This window comes from Solanum dulcamara, chromosome 7 (assembly GCF_947179165.1).
Source record: "Solanum dulcamara chromosome 7, daSolDulc1.2, whole genome shotgun sequence".
In the NCBI taxonomy this organism is placed as follows: Eukaryota; Viridiplantae; Streptophyta; class Magnoliopsida; order Solanales; family Solanaceae; genus Solanum; species Solanum dulcamara.
In genome coordinates, this window is record NC_077243.1 from 11,280,794 (window position 1) to 11,299,080 (window position 18,287).

General features: G+C 35.3%; 3 protein-coding genes across 4 annotated transcripts; all 3 read right to left on the minus strand.

Annotated features, from left to right (window-relative positions):
• Window positions 1-199: 199 nt before the first annotated feature.
• LOC129894503 (GRAS family protein RAD1-like) lies at window positions 200-2,031 on the minus strand. Its single transcript, XM_055970216.1, has one exon. The coding sequence runs from the start codon at window positions 2,029-2,031 to the stop codon at window positions 436-438; it is 1,596 nt and encodes a 531-aa protein (XP_055826191.1). The 3' UTR covers window positions 200-435.
• Window positions 2,032-5,556: 3,525 nt separating this feature from the next.
• Window positions 5,557-14,090, minus strand: LOC129894397 (uncharacterized). Of its 2 annotated transcripts, XM_055970072.1 has the most exons (13): window positions 13,640-14,090; window positions 13,403-13,531; window positions 12,692-12,886; window positions 12,337-12,384; window positions 12,140-12,268; window positions 10,897-11,021; window positions 8,918-9,028; window positions 8,568-8,676; window positions 8,356-8,474; window positions 7,308-7,461; window positions 6,469-6,613; window positions 6,005-6,110; window positions 5,557-5,855 (listed from the first exon to the last, which is right to left on the minus strand). In XM_055970072.1, the coding sequence occupies exons 1-12, from the start codon at window positions 13,754-13,756 to the stop codon at window positions 6,052-6,054; spliced, it is 1,440 nt and encodes a 479-aa protein (XP_055826047.1). In that variant the 5' UTR covers window positions 13,757-14,090; the 3' UTR covers window positions 5,557-5,855; window positions 6,005-6,051. The 2 variants fall into 2 exon arrangements, with proteins under 2 accessions (XP_055826047.1, XP_055826046.1); XM_055970071.1 differs by having other exon boundaries at window positions 5,557-6,110.
• Window positions 14,091-14,841: 751 nt separating this feature from the next.
• Window positions 14,842-18,080, minus strand: LOC129895115 (30S ribosomal protein S21, chloroplastic-like). Its single transcript, XM_055970770.1, has 2 exons — window positions 17,527-18,080; window positions 14,842-15,417 (listed from the first exon to the last, which is right to left on the minus strand). The coding sequence occupies exons 1-2, from the start codon at window positions 17,946-17,948 to the stop codon at window positions 15,303-15,305; spliced, it is 537 nt and encodes a 178-aa protein (XP_055826745.1). The 5' UTR covers window positions 17,949-18,080; the 3' UTR covers window positions 14,842-15,302.
• Window positions 18,081-18,287: the final 207 nt, after the last annotated feature.

Here is an 18,287-nt window from a genome sequence, read left to right on the forward strand (position 1 = left end):
GGATTTAGTTCGGATTAATCAAATTTCAAATGATATATATATATATATATATATATATATATATATGCAGGGGAACAAACTAATGTCTTTTTTATATGTACAATCCTTGTAACTTGTAAATATCAATCCAGGAAAGAACTATAACATGTACATTTTTGACAGACAACTCGTGATTGTCTTTCTTCTTTGGGATTGTGGGAAGGAAAAATAGGAAACTAAGTCGAAAATTAAAAGGAATGTCAAAGCTATACACCAACAACTATTTTATATGCAAAATGAAAATGTCTGACTAACTTTATTTCATCACAAACTCCATCTGAAAAGATGACACTCAACTTATCAGATGTTCTTATTGTTGAACTCCAAACTCAAGATTCTTCAAGAACTGAAAACAGGCACTAATATGACATTGTTGTAGCAGATGATCATGATTGATCAGCATTTCCAGCAAGAGGCAGCTACAATAGGCTTCGATTTCCATCCAAGAACCAAGCAACCCTTCTCTTCTGTGATGGTGAATCCTTCATGTCCATTCACTTTAGCAAGCCACTGTTTGGCTTGTGACACCATCTTAATAGGCGCTGCCTGAAAACCTGCTCGGCTCATCCTCCTACGCCATTGGTCCACCCTCTCGTGCCTTTCCACCCTTGCTGGTCCCTCGCAACTCACAATATTCTTAATCTCCTCTGCAAAGTAAAATTGCTCTATCTTCGCGCGTCTGGTGTCATACTTAGGCAGCATGACATCAAGGGAGTCGAAGATAGCAGAGTAATAATGCAGCGCATCCATGAATCTCCCAAGAAAAAAAGGTCCGTTGTGGCTCGAGTCTTGCTCCACAAGGACTAGAATCTTGGGAGAAAGTTCATGAACTACCTGAAGAACAGAGTTGAGAGCACCGCGACTTTCCTTCACCACACAATGGAGCTGAAGAATGCTGTTAACTACAAGGACCTCACCATCGTATATTTTGATGTCCTTTGGTTTAAGGTTTTCCAAATTGCTTTCCACAGCTGAAAACTCCAAATTTATACCAAGACTTCTTGCATAGGCCTCAAGCTCATCTCCAATAATTAGCAATTTCCCGATATTCTGTCCAACAGCAGTGATCCTAAGGCGACGAGGGGGCTGGCCAGGCTGATTAGCAAGACTCTGAATAAGACGACGCCATTGGTGACCATTAGGCAACCCAAGGCTCATGCCCAAATCAACCACATGAATGAAACTCTCTCCCTCAAAGGCTTCCAATATCGAGCAATTAGCCACAAAATGACCAAACTGAATATGTGGACATATCTCATAAAGCAACCTCAATGCTTCTTCTTTTTTCTCCAAGGCAATGTCTGTCTTATTCATAGCAGGCGTAGAAACATAACCAACCGTGCCAAGCGGCTGCACCATAGCCAGCCTATCAGCCAGCCCCTGCATGAAACAGGACGCTACGCGCTGGAAAGACGTCCCAAATACTAATGCACTGCCACGTAGCTCCGATAATAACACGGATGCACGGGACTTATCTCTACAAGCCACAGCTTCAGCACAAGTAATTAAAAGCTGGACTAACTTCATGCCTTCCCCATTTTCTTCCTCCTGATTAATTATATCAGCTGCTGTCTCTTCAATAGCCTCGGCAGCAAGGTACCTTTGGTTCAATGCCCAAACATGATCGCGAAAATGAACCCCTGGTTTCAATGACAAGCTATTCACACTGTTAGTGCTACCAATTCTTGGTAAACTGCAGTTGCTGCTGCCACCACTGCTGCTGCTGCTATCAGTACTGTAAAAAGTACTATTGCTTCCAAAAGATTCACCAAGACTTGGGGTTCTCCTTAGCCTTTTAAAATCCCAACTTCCATTAGACAAAGTTGAAATCATCATGCTATTGCTAGCAGCATTTCTCTTCAAAACAGATGTGTAAGGATTAAGAGAATTAGACAGTTCTTTGTGATGACTAAGATAAAGGCCATTTTCTAAAGGGTCATAACCAATTTGATCACCATTACAAGGCTCGAGTGATAGAAAAACATTAGCCATATCATGAATCATTCTTTTTTTCCCGTCTCTTAATCAATTCAAGAAATTAAAGCTGCTTGAAAGAACGAGTAAACCAGGGAAAAAGGGTATATATAATTTGCATGGCGTTGTTTCTTGTGTTTGATTGATAATTTCTATAAATTTTGTCTTAATGCTATTGGATGTAATGCAATAGTAGCAACTAATTTAACTACTACTTCAAAAGGACTTGACAGGGAGAGTTTATCTGTGAAAAGAAACATTAAATTAAACATAGAGCAATGGATTAGCTCCCGTGGCCTTGGACTTTAATATCTGGCTCTTAGCCTAATTGGTGACTCTACATTCTCATTCTAAATATCATGACGCAAACTCTTCTTTTAAAATAACCAGAAATTAATTTCCTGTGACATGCCATAGGTTCGGAATCAAGAGAGTACAGGTCCCTCTTCAACCTTGTGGCGGAGTCAGAAATTTTAACAACATACCTTCTAATCCCATAGTGGATCTAGGGAGGGTAGGATGTCACTTATCATAGAGAGGTGATTTTCGATAGACCCTCCGTTCACATAACAAGATGGAAAGGAAAATAACAACAGCAAAACAAAAAGATAATCCAAGTAACAGGTAGTACTAAAATTGAAGAAAAGAATGCTATGCAATTACTAGGTAAAACTAAGACTACTAAATAAGAAGATGATGATAAAAGGAGGCTAGCTCCCTCCTCTCCCTTGGAAAAGTACTACAACACATAGCTACCCTGCTATCCTATTTCTCGACCTCCAAACCTTCTATCTAGAGTCATTTCCTCAATAAGCTAGAGATGTATCATGTCCTGTTTCTTCAGCCAAACTCTCACACCTACCCTCCACGCACCTTCTCCTCGCATGTCTTAGCTTCCCTCATCTTTTGAGGCATGGAGTTGCCCTGTTAACGCATGACAACACGGGATTCAATTAAACCCCTTTATTGGTTGTGCCTAACTATAGGTAACTACCCAAAGGAGGCTCAGTTGATTGGCTACATGAATGTTCACCTTGTCGGTGAGGATTGATTCCTCACCTTGTAATCCCCTTCCCCTACTCGCAATTTTTATTTTATCTTTTAAAAAAGTTAATCATCCAAAAAAGTGTGATTAATAACTTTAAAAAGTAAAAACATGTTATCTGCTAAAATAGGTGAAAATGTATTTAACAGTATAAAATTTTCTTTTTTTTATGAGTTAATCCATTTTATTTTATTTTTTTAAAAAATCATTCTTCCTTGTCTATGATATTTTGGGTTCATGACGTTACTTTAAAATTAACAAAGATACCAAACAAAAACCAGAATTTTGGTGGTCCACTCCAATTCGGCTTAGAGTATTTCATGAAAGCTAAGCTAACTTTATAATATTTGAAGTTTACCTAGATAAGAAGAAAATTGTTCACTTTTTTTCTTTTTCATTCTATTGGACATAATTCTGCTAAAAACAAGTCAAAAATTGAGATTGAGTTGATCTATAAAACAGTGAAAGAAATTGGGGGACTAAGTCGATTTTCTTAAACTTATCCACTTTGATTTTTTTTGAACATGGTAAGTTTTGACCCTCGATTGTTGACCTATTTCTAGTGGTGGAAAAATTGGAAAAAGAAAAAATAGTAGTAGTAGCGCCAAAACACCAAAGCTAGGCATATCTAACTCTATATAGTGGAGCAATTTTTGGGTTAAACGTGAAGTATACAAGCTAAAATATTTCCTTTAGCAAAACCAAATCTTATATGCTTTTTGCTAAAAAAAATAATTATAGAGAATTATACACTTTATTATATTAGATAAACGGCACAAGATTAATTTTGTTTCTCTCATTAGAAGCTTCCAAGGTTGTGAATATTAATAGGAAACATCACAAGGTAAATAGCCAAGAAGTGGAACATGTCAACTCCATTGTTTTACTTTCTAACTATATATCGTCATGATAACTACTCCTATATTTTATTTTATTAAAACAAGAAAACAATGTCAAACCTATTCGTCATTGGTCCCAAACCAATTTAAAGTCGAGGAAGGTAGTTAAAAGTAAGGATTTACACTGTCAAACCTATTTTTATTTAAATAGTATATGTATCGATAAATAATAATATAACAGTTATCTATCTATTTGATCAAACTTCTAAAAATGTGACCATGAGCAACGTTGAAGAGTGAATTCCAAAGTTAGTGGAACAAAATACTACTTATTACCATTGACAATTAATTAGGAATTAATTATTAGGGTAACATCAGCCGGCTAACATGGGGAAAACTAAAGTACGTAATTGATTTGATTTGCTAAAAACACACACATAATATTCTTAATTCTTACTATGTGGACGTCATAAGAAAACAAACATCTTAGCAGTTTTATGACTTTTTATGAGTGGATTATTATCAATATCTATCGGCATGGCATATGCTAAATCATGTTCTTAAGGGAAACAAGAATATATATATATATATATATTTGTACATATAAATAAAAATAAATTCCTTTTGTTTGATATATATTTTCCAAAATAATAATTAAGGGGGAATAGAAGCTTCCTTCCTTGTACTCACTATATATATATATATATATATTTGTACATATAAATAAAAATAAATTCCTTTTGTTTGATATATATTTTCCAAAATAATAATTAAGGGGGAATAGAAGCTTCCTTCCTTGTACTCACTAAATTAAGCAGTGCACAACATTGGCCAATCTAGAAAAAACTTGCATTTTTTGCTGACAAAGTTTGGATTAATTTAGTATTAATTGGCACCATCAGTAGCCCATGCAGACTTGAATTAATTGACTATATTATGTTTCTATTTTATGGGAACTTTTTGCTGACAAAGCTTGGAATATTGATTTTGACTTAATAATTTTTAATTTGAGATCACGTCAATCCAGACTTAACGACATGCTTAAAAATAGGAAAAACCTAACCAGTATCAATAGATGGTAACTAATATGCCTTTTAAATTGCTTAAGTCAATGGTTTTGCTTTGTTTGCAACAATTATTGGTTTTAACTAAGGGTACGCGGTTATCGTCCACCAGCTACAAATATCACGAACTCTGATTGGGTTTGAACTTTGAACACATCCTTTGAAGTTGCAATAAGGGCAATTCAACTGTTCTTTGCAGAAGAAGAATAACTTTTCACTCCTATTTTGCAATGGTTAATATGTCAGATAGAACGGTTCAATAAGTACACTCTTTTATGTGTTATTGCAAGATGTTCAAAGGAGCAAATGTTATGTATAAAGGAAAGACAATAACATACATTGCCAAGATCTAGTGTAATTCCCTTTCCAGTGAAATCCCATAAGGTGGGGTCTGAGGAGGTTAGAGGTTACATAGACGTTATCCCCTACCTTGTGGACGTAGAGAGGTGATTTTTGAAAGATTCTCGCCTCAAGTAACACATATTAAACAGACTTAAAAGGAGAAAACAGAAGTCTAAAAGGAAAGAAAAACATTAAAACGAAAAAGAATATATGCACGACACTGAGCAAACTCTATATTTCAGAAGCAGTAGAGAAGTCACAAGGAAGAAAATATCACAACAGTTGAGCTTTAATCTCAACTTCCAATCCCAGTGGATTCGCGCTAATACAAGCAAAATCATTGTTCAAGCACTAAACCTAAGATGCATGAGCAAGAAATGCTAATGGTTACTTGTCCGCGGTAGAAAAAGAATTTGGAGAAACAGAAAACTCTCCTCCTATTGCTCACCTGCCGGCGAAGTTTCTTTCACCTTCAATCACAGCCCAGTTTGTTCATGTGTACTATCCAACTTTGAGGTCCCAAAAAATTAATACACAACCTAACAACTTTTCCTGAAATATGACCTAGTAGTCAATGTTTTGACAATACTTTCTTTCTATGCCAATACAACATAAAAAAGGAAAAATTATATAATTGAATTATCCATAACAAGGATGCAGCTAAGGGCATCAATTTGATTACGACAAATTACAAAAGTTACCATGTTTTCAGGTAGGCTCATACTGATCATTTCCATACACCAAACACTTATCTCCAAAATCTTCTTCTAGAAGCTCCACGTCTATGTACTTGCTTCAGATCTTTAGCTGCAAGGAAATGAGTAATATCAAAGAAGGACTCACAAACCAAATAAGAATATATTGGTTAAGTTTGTGCTTTGGGAGTTAATTACCAACATACCATCAGATTAAAGAAAAATGGTCTAATTGGAAAAGGAAGAAACTGCAGACATAATTTGCTGTATGCAGCAGAGCATCTCGAGCAGGGAACCAAAAAAAAAAACTAGAAATGTAACATTATTCGGGATCACAGAGAACTAATTACTGGGGACAGACAGACAGATAAACCCGTAAATATCCACTTCTTTTCCAGGCCCACAAAGTCTAATGACCAAAACAGGGAAAGCCCTTTGGTATGGATTAGTCCCGTTTGAACAAGGTATACCTGTAAGTCTTCCTGCAACATACAGAACTTCTTCAGCAATGGGTCTCCACTGCTCGGCACATGAAAAATTAATTCCCAGACCAACACTAAGTCCTCTCAAGATGTGGACAGTACGGAGAACAGAAAACAGCTCTTCTGGAAAAGCCTATCATCAAAACAAACAATTTTCAAAATGGTTTTACAGTACACGCATATTTAATTTGTCAATTGGTTCAACTGGCAACTGTTATCACCACATGAATGAAGGAAAACTGATATTGACTGCAAATATATTAGTGTTCCCAAAGGTGGGAGTTATGGTAAACAATAGGAAATCTAATTAAGTTTACTTGGTGAGAGAATAGACTGGGATCTTGACTCTGGCAATTTTTTGAAAAATAAACTCAGCTCAAAATTTATCAAGTAAAGAATAATATTCTTGAAAGGTTGAAAAGCCAAATACTCAAGCACAGATCATGGCGACAGTAATATATCTTGGGTACAGGTACTAACCATGTGAGATCCAGAAAAACAAGTGAAATCTATATTCTATCACTCTCAACCATGTGAGATCCAGAAAAACAAGTGAAATCTATATTCTATCAATCTCATACGACGTTTAGGGAAATAAGAAGGATAAATTGGCCACATGATGAATACATGAATTCCCCACCTCCCCCACCCAAAAGAAACAGAAAAGCAACACAAAAAGAAAGGACAGAAACATTATGTATGAATTGGAAATTTAGGTCCTAAGAGTAACTTCCATAATAAGATGTCATCCATTCAATTTGCTCAACTAGTAGACCCAAATCTCAGCATAGCTATATACTTTTTACCTAAGGAACTTAAATACATACCTTAACAGCAATCTTTTTTATTGAAGATTCTTCTGCGAAAGGTTGGAGCATTGTAACTCCAGGCGGTAATTTTGTGTCAAACATTGTTTGCGCCAGCCTAAGCATTTCTTTTTGTTCATTCTCGCATTTGCTCAAGGTCTCGATACCAAGATCCCTGGAATATAAAGATGACATATTACCAAGGAAAACAAAAAAAATAGCTAGATTGCTGCAGTTTTGTTGTTTACACGTTAGATCAGATTGATCCAAGTCATAAAGAGTGCAGTTACAGAAAAATCAACCACTAGTTCTGGTTGAATCATGAATGGTGATGAGCCTATGAAGTATGTCAGGGGATATATTATTTCCAAGATGGTCCACTGTGATGGTGTTTCTGATGATAGATGATTCACAATCATAGTTGCAATGAGCATGAATACATTTTCTCTTAACAAAAACATGACGAGGTCCGCCATCTTATAGTTAATAATAAGATATGTAGTAGTAGCAATACTCTTGTAGACTTTTATCCTACAATTTCTGTTACTACCTGTTGTTTCCTATCCTTCAGTTATCGCATCATTCAGCTGTTGTTACGGTTCCTTGTTTTCTGAATGCTATGTAATGTTTTCCCTATTATTTGCTATATCCTCTTTACTTCTGTATTTTCCTTTCCAAACTGCTTTGAGATGCATTACATGAGCCAAGGGATTCTCGGAAACAGTCTCTCTACCTCCACGAGGTAGGTATAAGATCTGCGTACACTCTACCCTCTCATCCCTAGACCCCACCGGTGGGATTGCAATGGTATGTTGTTGTTGCTGTCAATAATGCATCTCTTCCCTAGAACTCTCTTCTCTCCCTCTCTGTGTATGTGCATAACAACTGTCAAAGACAGACCCGCTGCCCAAACAAAGGACGGTGACTGATTTCTCTCATTCCTGCCCATTCATCACTAACTGCAACCATGCTTGACTAACAGCCACCACACAAATTCTCTTCTGCTGTGAAAGAAGAAAAAGGAAAAATATATATTTACAAAAAGAACTTTCAGGGAAAATTACTGCACCTGTAGCTCTCTGATGCCCTCAAAGGGTCATTATCGGCAATCGCAAGAACCAACCGCGCATATCCAAGCCTCAGTTCATCAGGTAGATCCTTCACTTGCCCATAATCAAGCAATGCAACCTGAAAGAAATATTGTAAATAACAATCTCCATTGTATATTAATCGTGAGAATGATGATTTGTAGTAAGTTTAGGTATTCCAATGTGCACTTGCCTCAGAACCTTTACAGATCATAATGTTTCCCGGATGAGGATCTGCATGGAAGAAACCACTCTTGAGTATCATTTGTCCATAAGCAAGTGACAAATTTTTAAGGATATTCCTGCATTTTCAGAATGAAAAAAGGAGACTTTCACTATAAACATTTTCAGAAAAGAGAACATACAGGAGTTCCACATGGATTCAAACATATACAGACATGAAAAATGACCACTTCAAAGGGAAACAAAGGCAGGAGACTTTCTATACATCACAAAAAAGCATCTATGCAGAAGACTTTCTATACATCACGAAAAAGCATCTATGTATGAAGCAAGCAGGCATGTTTTAGGACAGGGACTTACTGTTTTGCAGCTACCGCTAACTTGCCATCAGGATTCACGCCTCTCTTTTCCATTTCATCTCCTATCTTCAAAATGGGAATCCCGTCAATGTATTCCATCACTATAGCCCTCCTAGAAGCAGCATGAAGAAAGTGACTGCTCAGGTGGATAAATATAGGGAGAATAGCAACAGAAACAAACCAAAAATCATGTGAGAAATAGTTATTCCCATCATGGTCAATCAACTAACTAAATTAGCCTGAAAAATCAAACAAATGCCGAAAAGATAAAAAAGGACAGCCCGGTGCACTAAAGCTCCCGCTATGCGCGGGGTCCGGGGAAGGGCCTGACCACAAGGGTCTATTGTACGCAGCCTTGCCTTGCATTTCTGCCAGAGGCTGTTTCCAAGGCTTGAACCCGTGACCTCCTGGTCACATGGCAGCAACTTTACCAGTTACTCCAAGGCTCCCCTTCGCCGAAAAGATAAATGTACCATAAAATAAGTGGAACTTGTGGAGAGGCAAGGATAAGCACATGGAAATGCATCCTTGACATCTTTAGAAGTAGATATCAGGGGCAGAAGTAGAATTCTTCGACTAAACAAAGAATGCAAAAGGTAACTTAAGTGGTGGATTACATAACTTTGTGTTTCAAGGTGCCTGCTACAAAATCTAATTCTGCAAAAGATAGGCCAAGCATAATTTTTTTTTTACTGGTTCTCTCAAAAGTATTTCATGTCATCACTCCACCTATCCTTTACTATTAGCTAATTAACACCCTTTGGTAGAACTAGTCTTGTGCAAACACCCTGCATCCACTCCCACATATACTTATATGTTGAAGACATACTTAAGCAAATATAGTGTGCTCTCTCTAACAACTTAAAATTTCAGATGAGATGGTCACACACTTCAAAAAGAATTTCTATGCACTTGGCCATGAAAAAAACACGTGAGGGGCATGTAGAAGACATAGTTATGATAATAAAAGTATGTTCTTTCTAATAGCTTAAGCTTTTAGATGAGATGGTCACGCACTTCAATTTCTATGTAGGAGTTCAGATTTAATTGACCTTTGTGATAGCATATATGTGAAAAATACTAAAAATATCCACATAAACCAAACAATACATCAAATATGCTTTCTAAAAAGAAAAACACCATCCCACTTGTAAAACTCCTCATATTTGGTTAGATTACCCTGAAGAAAACTTATCTGAAATATATAACATTAAGAAAAATATAGAATGACCAAGGCTAGGGAAAATAGACTTGATAAGCAATCATTCAAATGAACTGATCTCACTAGAAAAATCTTGCGATAGCGATGTGAATCAATCTTACATTCAAGTCCCATCGCATTTGGGCTTTAGTAAACTACACAAGTATCACCCAGTGTATGAGGATAATTTCAAGAATAGCTTCTTCTCTTTTTTTTTTCGATAAGGTCATGAATAGGTTGTCAAGAGAATATTCCTTTCTCGACAAAACAGACGATAGAAAATATTATATCAATCCACGACACATGCGAACAAAGATTTGATTGTCTTGCGGAGTAAATTGAAATACATACACCCAGTATCAGGAAGACTATAAAGCTTATAATACAGATAGTATGAAACAAACTGCAAATGACAAAGTGATCCACATGTATCAAAGACTGTGTTACAAATAACAGCGCATCCAGAAAGAACTGAAGAAAAACCTTATGTAAGGATTTGACATGTATGTACTAACCTTATGTAAGGATTTGACATGTATGTACTATGGAGTATGGACTGAGTATTACAGTGGAGAAACTAATTGACATTTGTTCGACACTTAGTCAAGTAATAACAAAGTTAAACACTTGCCAGTTAAAGAAAAAAAGTCTTAATAAAGTAAAAACATCAATAGAAACACAAGGTAATACAAATCAACAAAACAGGAGCTAAAGTTAATAATCTCATCTTAGTCCAATATGCAACTCAGACAAAGCAAATTTTCTTCACCTGAGCATACCTGCTGACCATGTCTCGTATCACATGAGGTACCCGAACAGGGGACTTTTTGTTATTCTGGCAAAGGAAATGCTGAATTCTTGCCATAGCTTCAGCCTCCCTCACAAAGTCGAATTCATAGCTAATCTTCAATGAACAACTTATAACCAGATTACTTCAAAGATGCAAAGGTTGAAAAAATACAACCTATCAGATTCACTTAATCAAGAAATAATATTCAGGCGTTAGGAAGTCAACTAGCTACATGCAAATACCAACAGATACAATTGGTGCATATTCACTGATCTTGAAATAGTTAAGAGTCTTGCGTACATACAATAGTGCCACATCAAATATCAGAGAAGTCAAGTACCAGTTAGAAAGTAAAACCAACACATCAAATATTGTATACCATCTCCGAAGTAATACTCCTATCATTTTTGCACAGAGTAAAACTCAAAAACAGTATTTGATAGAGGAAGTAAACAACAATGGAAGACCTACCATAAATTAGAAACTGCTCCCAAGAGAAATGCAAATGCGAAGGTGAAGCAGAAAGAAACAAGGAGGCTAAGGAATAGGTGAAGCAAAAAGAAACAAGGAGGCTAAGGAATTCTATTACAGAAGAAAAGGGTGGATTTGGGATTGGGAATCACTCAGCATATACAATTAAGTTCAAGATCCATAATTAATAACAATAAACATTAGCCAATTCAGCTTATTGAAGAAAAACAACTACTCTTATGTGGTATGACAACTATGCTTTCATCCTTCAGCAATGAAAATCTGCTGATCATTGACACAGATTGAATGAAATAGTGTACTCAATGCTCTCATAGACACTTAATAATAACTGAGTTTGCAACTGAAAGAAAATGAGTATGAAAGTGTAAAGTGTACTAGGTCAACAGATAATCAAATTTAAAAAATGGACTTTATAAATATTTTGCTCTAAGCAGTTGAGATATGGCATAACATTCTAGTAAGAACTTTATTTATAGGCTTATAGCAGTACAGAGTATCACCGATAACACAAGGAGACTTGTTAAGTCCAAAGGATCTGAATTAATCATAGGAAGGATCGAGAATTACTCCCAGTTTCATTTTCCTTCTCATTTCTGGAACTGAATCAATTACAATTAGGTGTACCGCTAGGAGAACCTCAGCATACAGCAAGCATCAAAGTAAGAAAATATCAAATAGGAATAAGGATATGAAAAGTCTAATAGTACAAGACACATTGCAAATTCATAAATATTTTGCACCTGTTTCTCCATTTCCTTGGTAACGGAGAACAGATCAAACTTCACATCTGTCTTCTGAATATATAATGCAAAGGCTTGCAAGTTGCGGATATCAGTCATCATCAATTCCTGAACTCCAGGATGTTGGACCTATAGTTTTACGACAATTAGAACCTCATAATTATACCATTATTACAAGATGACATTCAAATTCTTACCTTGACGACAACATCATTCTTGTCACCTTTGAGTCTTGCTCGATGAACCTAAAAAAGCGATACATAAAGATTAAAGAGAACTTATGTAGTAAGTCTTAACTAAAGGAATGACAAGATAATGTTTTAGATTTGAACATGAATTAAAGACTGATCCAATCCATAAACTTCCTTTTTATTAGTTTGAGCTTAAAGAAATAAAGACTACTCAAATGGGACGCTTAATAGAACACGTAACCAATCTTCCCATCTTTCATCCTATGATTTCCATCTTTTCTTGCCAAAAAAAAAAGTGTCTTCAAGCATTCTATATTTAGCAAGAACGACAAAGAGAGAAAGAGAGTAGAAAAGTAGATACCTGAGCAATTGAAGCAGAGCCTAGAGGATCCTTGTCAAAGTATTCAAACAACTCATCAACACTTTGACCCAACTCCTTCTCAAGCACTACCTTAATCACATTGTATGGTGTAGTTGGTGCTTGATCACATAGAGTAACAAGCCTCTTGACCCATGGAGCTGGCGCCAAGTCTGGCTTCCCAACTATTTGGGCAACCTAACATCATCAATCATCATCCCAAAAAAACGAATATTTCCTCAGCAAAAACAGGTACTATTATGATACAACATAAATTTAAAAAATAAAAACAAAGCAGTTTGATAACACAGCAACTCGCAAGTAATTAAAAACACAATAAAATTGGTCACTTCTTTTACTCCCAAAGTAGGGTGGGAGCACCCACAATTTGTTTGTCTTACTTTACCTTTTAATTCGTTTCAAAAAGACTGTCTTTTTCTCTTTTCATATCTTTAATTTAAGACTACAAAATTTAAAAGTTTTCTTTAGAATAGGAAACTCCTTGTAAAGTCAAAACCACACAAACAAATTTGAAACGGAGGGAGTACTTGTTTAATCATAAAGATTATAGGAATTTGATGAAAATGTGGAGAAACCAAATTTAGATCAATCTGTAACAGTTCAATGTTTAGAAATTTGAAATAAATAACAATGAAACCAAATCCATCATTATAGACAAAAAGATACTGGTAGTTTTCGTAATTAAAAAAGTACCTTGAGGAAAAACCCACCAAGCTCAGAACACATGCTATATATCTTGTCAGCAGCAACCTCGTGCTGCTTCTCCCACATCACCTCTTGTTTCTTCACATCCTTCTCGAGACTTGCTCTTACCTGAAATACCTACGAAACCCAAAAAAAGAACCCCAAACATAAATTTAATCGAACTACTTAGAGACAATTTTCATTATGTATAAATCAATACAGAGTGAAAGAGGCAAAAGGGATTACTTTATAACCAGTATAAATATCAGCAGCACGAACCCAGAACTGAAAAGAGCGTTGCCAAGGTCGAAACTGAGTAGAGACCTTTTCTTGAAATTCTTTGAGATCAAAATGGAAAAGCATGGCGATATTACTCAACTGGAGTTCAAAAAACTAATTTTCTTTTTTCTGCTAACTGATTAGTAATTGCAAATGGGTGTCTGAAAAGATGAATTTTTGGGCATTTGTGTTGCTCAAAAAGTCTCAATTACTTGCATGTCTTTAGCTTAGCTTAGCTTGAGGCTTAATTTGTATATCTCTAATGGCTAATTTGGAAAATGGGGTTGGTAGACAGATGAGCAGTTGTATGTATAGACTGTAGACCGATGAAAATAGAAAGAATTTGAAGCATGTAAAGTAGGCGCAGAGTGTTAGCGCCGCAGAATTTGAGAAATGGGCAAAGCCACAAGTACTATATTTTTTGCAATGGAAATTTATTTTCCTATGGATTCTTTGACTTAATTTTTCTTATTAATTCATTTATAAAGAATATCTCCTCTTTTTTTTTAATTATTTTTAAATTTATATTTTTATCAGTGTCATACTTAAAATTATAATATTTTAAAAAAATATGTTAAGGAAAATACCAAAAAAATAAATTGAGACAAAAAAAATCATTTTTATTTTTCCTCTCCAATAACCGGCTTTATGGTCAGACTTCTCTCACACTTATAATTTATTTGTTTTAATTTTCCTTTTAGTCTTATTAAAAAAATATCTTTTAAAATTTTTACAATTATTTAATTTCAATTTTTCAGATAACAAATTTAAAAGACCACAAAATTAAAGGACATTTTGATAAATTTTTACTTTATAAATTATAAAATTAAAAATTTTAAAACTTTTTTTTTTTGAATTCGTATTTAGTCAAATCACATAAAAAAAATAAAACAAGGAAATAGCTTTTATAACAATTAAAAAAATATCTAAATGCATCATATTGTCACAAAGAAAAAACGATTGTATTTGTCCATTCATCATAAAACTGATAGATTGAGTTAGAAGTAAAGGGTGCCCTCTCCATTTGCTCAAATCATCAGAAAATGTATTAAAATATGGCTGGATTTAATATTAAATATTTCTTTCAATATTTGTAATACTCAATGCAAAATGCACGTAGTTTAATTAAGTTCATGAAATATTTATTATTTTTCATGAGCACAAATACATAAATCAAGCAATTAATTTCATTTCTCTTTTTCGAAGAGAGTATTGTTGAGCAATAGGGGTAAAATAGTGACGGAACAAAATTAATTACAAATAAGCTAAGTGCAGCAACAAATGAATGGCAGAAATTGAACAACAATTGTTGGGGTTCACCAATATCCTCTTACGAACCATCACCACATATTGCAACATCAGCACGAAAATCTAAAATCAGATGTACAGCAACCTTTCATTGATCTTTAACACGACGTTGGACAAACATTAGGGTAACCCTTATGTCAAAACTAGTGTACTTCTGCGATAATATACTCGTGTTGGCTTACACACAGCATCAAATTGCAGATATAGTCAGGTTCTATAGCAAAATCAGCAAGAACATGCAGCAGCTCGTTGTACTTGAAGAAAATCTGATATATGAAACCTTTGTTCTTGGACCATTTGGTTTTCACATTGCTGATTAAGGTCAAGTATAGGGTGATTCTACCTCGATGAGGTCCCACTTATCTTCATCAGATCTATAACCCTCAACCTTCAAAGGTTCCTTTGTACCCCATAGTAGAGCTTTTGGTTGAGGCCTTCTGCAGATACAAAGAAAGCGCTCGGTAAGGTATCAGCAACAATTGTTAGTTCGGTATTCAGGCGTTTCATTAAGAGCTGACACTTAATTATAGTACAAGAAATAGCATATAGTAACAAAAACAACAGATAGTAACAGAATAATAACTACAATAAAATAATATGATAATCGAAGTACAAGAAACAACAAATAATAACAAAAATCAAAAGACAAGAAACTACAAGAGCAATACTACAACTATTAGTATGGACGGATAGCAAAGCTAAGCACTACTACCTACTAACCTTCTATCCTAATTTGTGTCCTCTACAAACTCCTATCTAAGGTCAAGTCCTCGATAAGCTAGAATTGTGTCATGTCCTATCTAATTGTCTCTCCCCAATACTTCTTCGATCTACCTCTGCCTCTCCTGAAACCATCCAATAGCTAGCCTCTCACACCTTCGCATTGGGGCATACGGACATCTCCTCTTCACATGTTCGAACTATCTCCTTCACAGTTTTCACTCCACCTTGTTCCGAATATCCCATTTCTAATTCTATCTCTCCTACCATGACCACTCATCCACGAAGCATCCTCATTTCTGCAACTTTAACTTTTGGACGTGAGAGTTACTAGTTGGCCAACACTCTGCCTCATAAAACATAGTTGGTTTAACTACCACTTCGTAGAACTTGTCTTTAAATTTTTGTGGCACCTTCTTATCACACAAGAAGGATATGGATAAATTGATCGGACACAAGGAAAAATATTAGCAATTTTTATAATTTCTAAGAATTAGGGACATGACGGGGAGAATGGTGGTAACTACCCCTCTTTCTGCAGAACTAATGGAAGTGCATATTATGATATGATGTGAAAGCATATGATATTGCCACAAACTTGGTTTAAAATGGAAAAGCCTTATCTCGACAAATTTAAGGGGCTCGGCTACACTATCCCATTCTTCTTTATTCTAACCTCAAAATAACTTTTGCACCCATTAAGATGCTTTATAATTTTGATGTGATACATTGAACTACTCCATGAAGAAATTGAATAAATCATGCAACTTCAAAACTTTCAACAAATACACCGATCAGGGATAGAACCATATTAATAACACAATACTTATGGTGGAATGTGTACATTTATCTATCTATTCACTTGAAATAAGAGCAGGATTGAGAAAGGATCTTAGGGTGTCTCCTGTCTACTGTTCGGCAGGGGTCTCTTAAGGCCTTCTTTTTCCTTCTCACTGTAGTTCACGAAATCTTTAACTGGTTGAACTATGCTTCTTTGGACCTTAGTCAACACTAATAGAATACAACAAAGATAAGTGGAACTGAGTCAGCTCACTTTTCCTCAATCATGTACAAGACACGAGCTCAGTGCACTCAATAAATTCAGGGCGTATCTAGGGGGTTCCGTGGGTTCACGTGAACCCATGCTCCCCTCTCTGAATCATATATAGTACTGTTATATCTTTTAAAAAATATTTAAATATAAATGTGTGAATCCACGTTATTATATAACGTGATGATGATTGGATGCTCCTCTCTAAGTGAGCTTAGAAATTTAAATTTTATATATATCTTGTTTTTTTCTCTTTCTAAAATTTAATAATACCTCTCCAAGTGGTTATCGGTAACACTTTTGGCGTTTCAATTAATTTTTCTTTTTTTTTTTGTTTTAATCTTTCAAAAACCTTAAGTGTGTCAAGCTAAATATTACTAATATTTTTTAGCATTGTAAATCTGTAATAGGTTCAGCATTAAGAATCTAAAAGTCAAATGGATCAAATTTTTATCTTAAATTCATTTGTTCTTAATAGTGCAGAGCCAAGAACCTAAAAATCAAACGGATCAAATTTATATCTTAAATCGATCTTTTCGTAATAATGCACCGTACTCTCGAAATCCTGAATACGCCTCTATCAATAATGCCACAAAAGGCAAAAATTGCAACATGTATCAATTTCCATATCATTCTTTCTGACGAGGCAAAATTAAGTTAATAAAAGGGAAAAATTCATCTTTTCATATAAGAACAAGGCCGACAGTATATACTGGAAACCCAGCAAATTAAGGAATACAAGGATAAAAGAGAAAAGGCAAAATTCGATGCAAACCTTTTGCGGTTTCGTCTGGCAGCATCACGAGACTTCCTTTTCTTCTTTTCCTGAGTAGATTCAAAAAATCTTCGGCGCTTACTCTCTTGGATAACTCCAGCTCTGAGCACCTCTCTGCGGAAGCGGCCGATGAGCTTCTCTTCCGGCTCGTTTTCCCCAGCTATAACCTGAACATTATATGCTGATTTAAAGAAGAGAATATTGGAAAATGAAAGTGAAGGGAAGAGATGGTCAGAGTTGTCTTTGTCCAGTTTCAGAACTGGAGTTATTAGTGATGATGTAATCGATAGAGCTGGAACACAGAAAGGGACGACACGAATAGTACTGAGTTGCCCAGTTTTTGGATGGGAATTTGTAGTGTTTTGGTTGTTGGGAGAAGAAAGTGAAGGGTCCAAGAAGGAGGATGACAGAAAAAGGGCCATTGATGTATGACCTTCGTGGGTTTAAGGCTTAAAGCTTTGGGGTTTTACATTGCCGGTGACAGTGAGAAAGTTGAGCAAATCCATTCCGATTAGGGCAACTAATTAATTTAGTTTTGAATTTTGATGATATACTACTATTGACAAATTGTGACGTATAAATAGGGGTATACATGAGTAGTTAGGTTTGATTTTATTCAAAATTAAATCAAATTAGTTTTCTTTGAATTTTCAAAAATAATTCATGGAATCTGAAGTAATAAATACTAAAAATTTGAGAGTTTAAAATAGTAACAAAAGTGAAATAAATAAAGTTTTAAAATATATGTTATGAGTGGAATA

Excerpts from the sequence above, each read along its gene's own strand:
- LOC129894503 (XM_055970216.1), bottom strand. The coding sequence starts at position 2,031 with ATGGCTAATGTTTTTCTATCACTCGAGCCTTGTAATGGTGATCAAATT.
- LOC129894397 (XM_055970072.1), bottom strand. The coding sequence starts at position 13,756 with ATGCTTTTCCATTTTGATCTCAAAGAATTTCAAGAAAAGGTCTCTACT. Across the intron at positions 13,532-13,639 it reads ATATTTATACTGGTTATAAA|GTATTTCAGGTAAGAGCAAG; the intron begins GTAATCCCTTTT and ends TGGGTTTCGTAG. Across the intron at positions 8,677-8,917 it reads TTAGCGGTAGCTGCAAAACA|GAATATCCTTAAAAATTTGT; the intron begins GTAAGTCCCTGT and ends CTGAAAATGCAG.
- LOC129895115 (XM_055970770.1), bottom strand. The coding sequence starts at position 17,948 with ATGGCCCTTTTTCTGTCATCCTCCTTCTTGGACCCTTCACTTTCTTCT. Across the intron at positions 15,418-17,526 it reads GCCAGACGAAACCGCAAAAG|AAGGCCTCAACCAAAAGCTC; the intron begins GTTTGCATCGAA and ends TTGTATCTGCAG.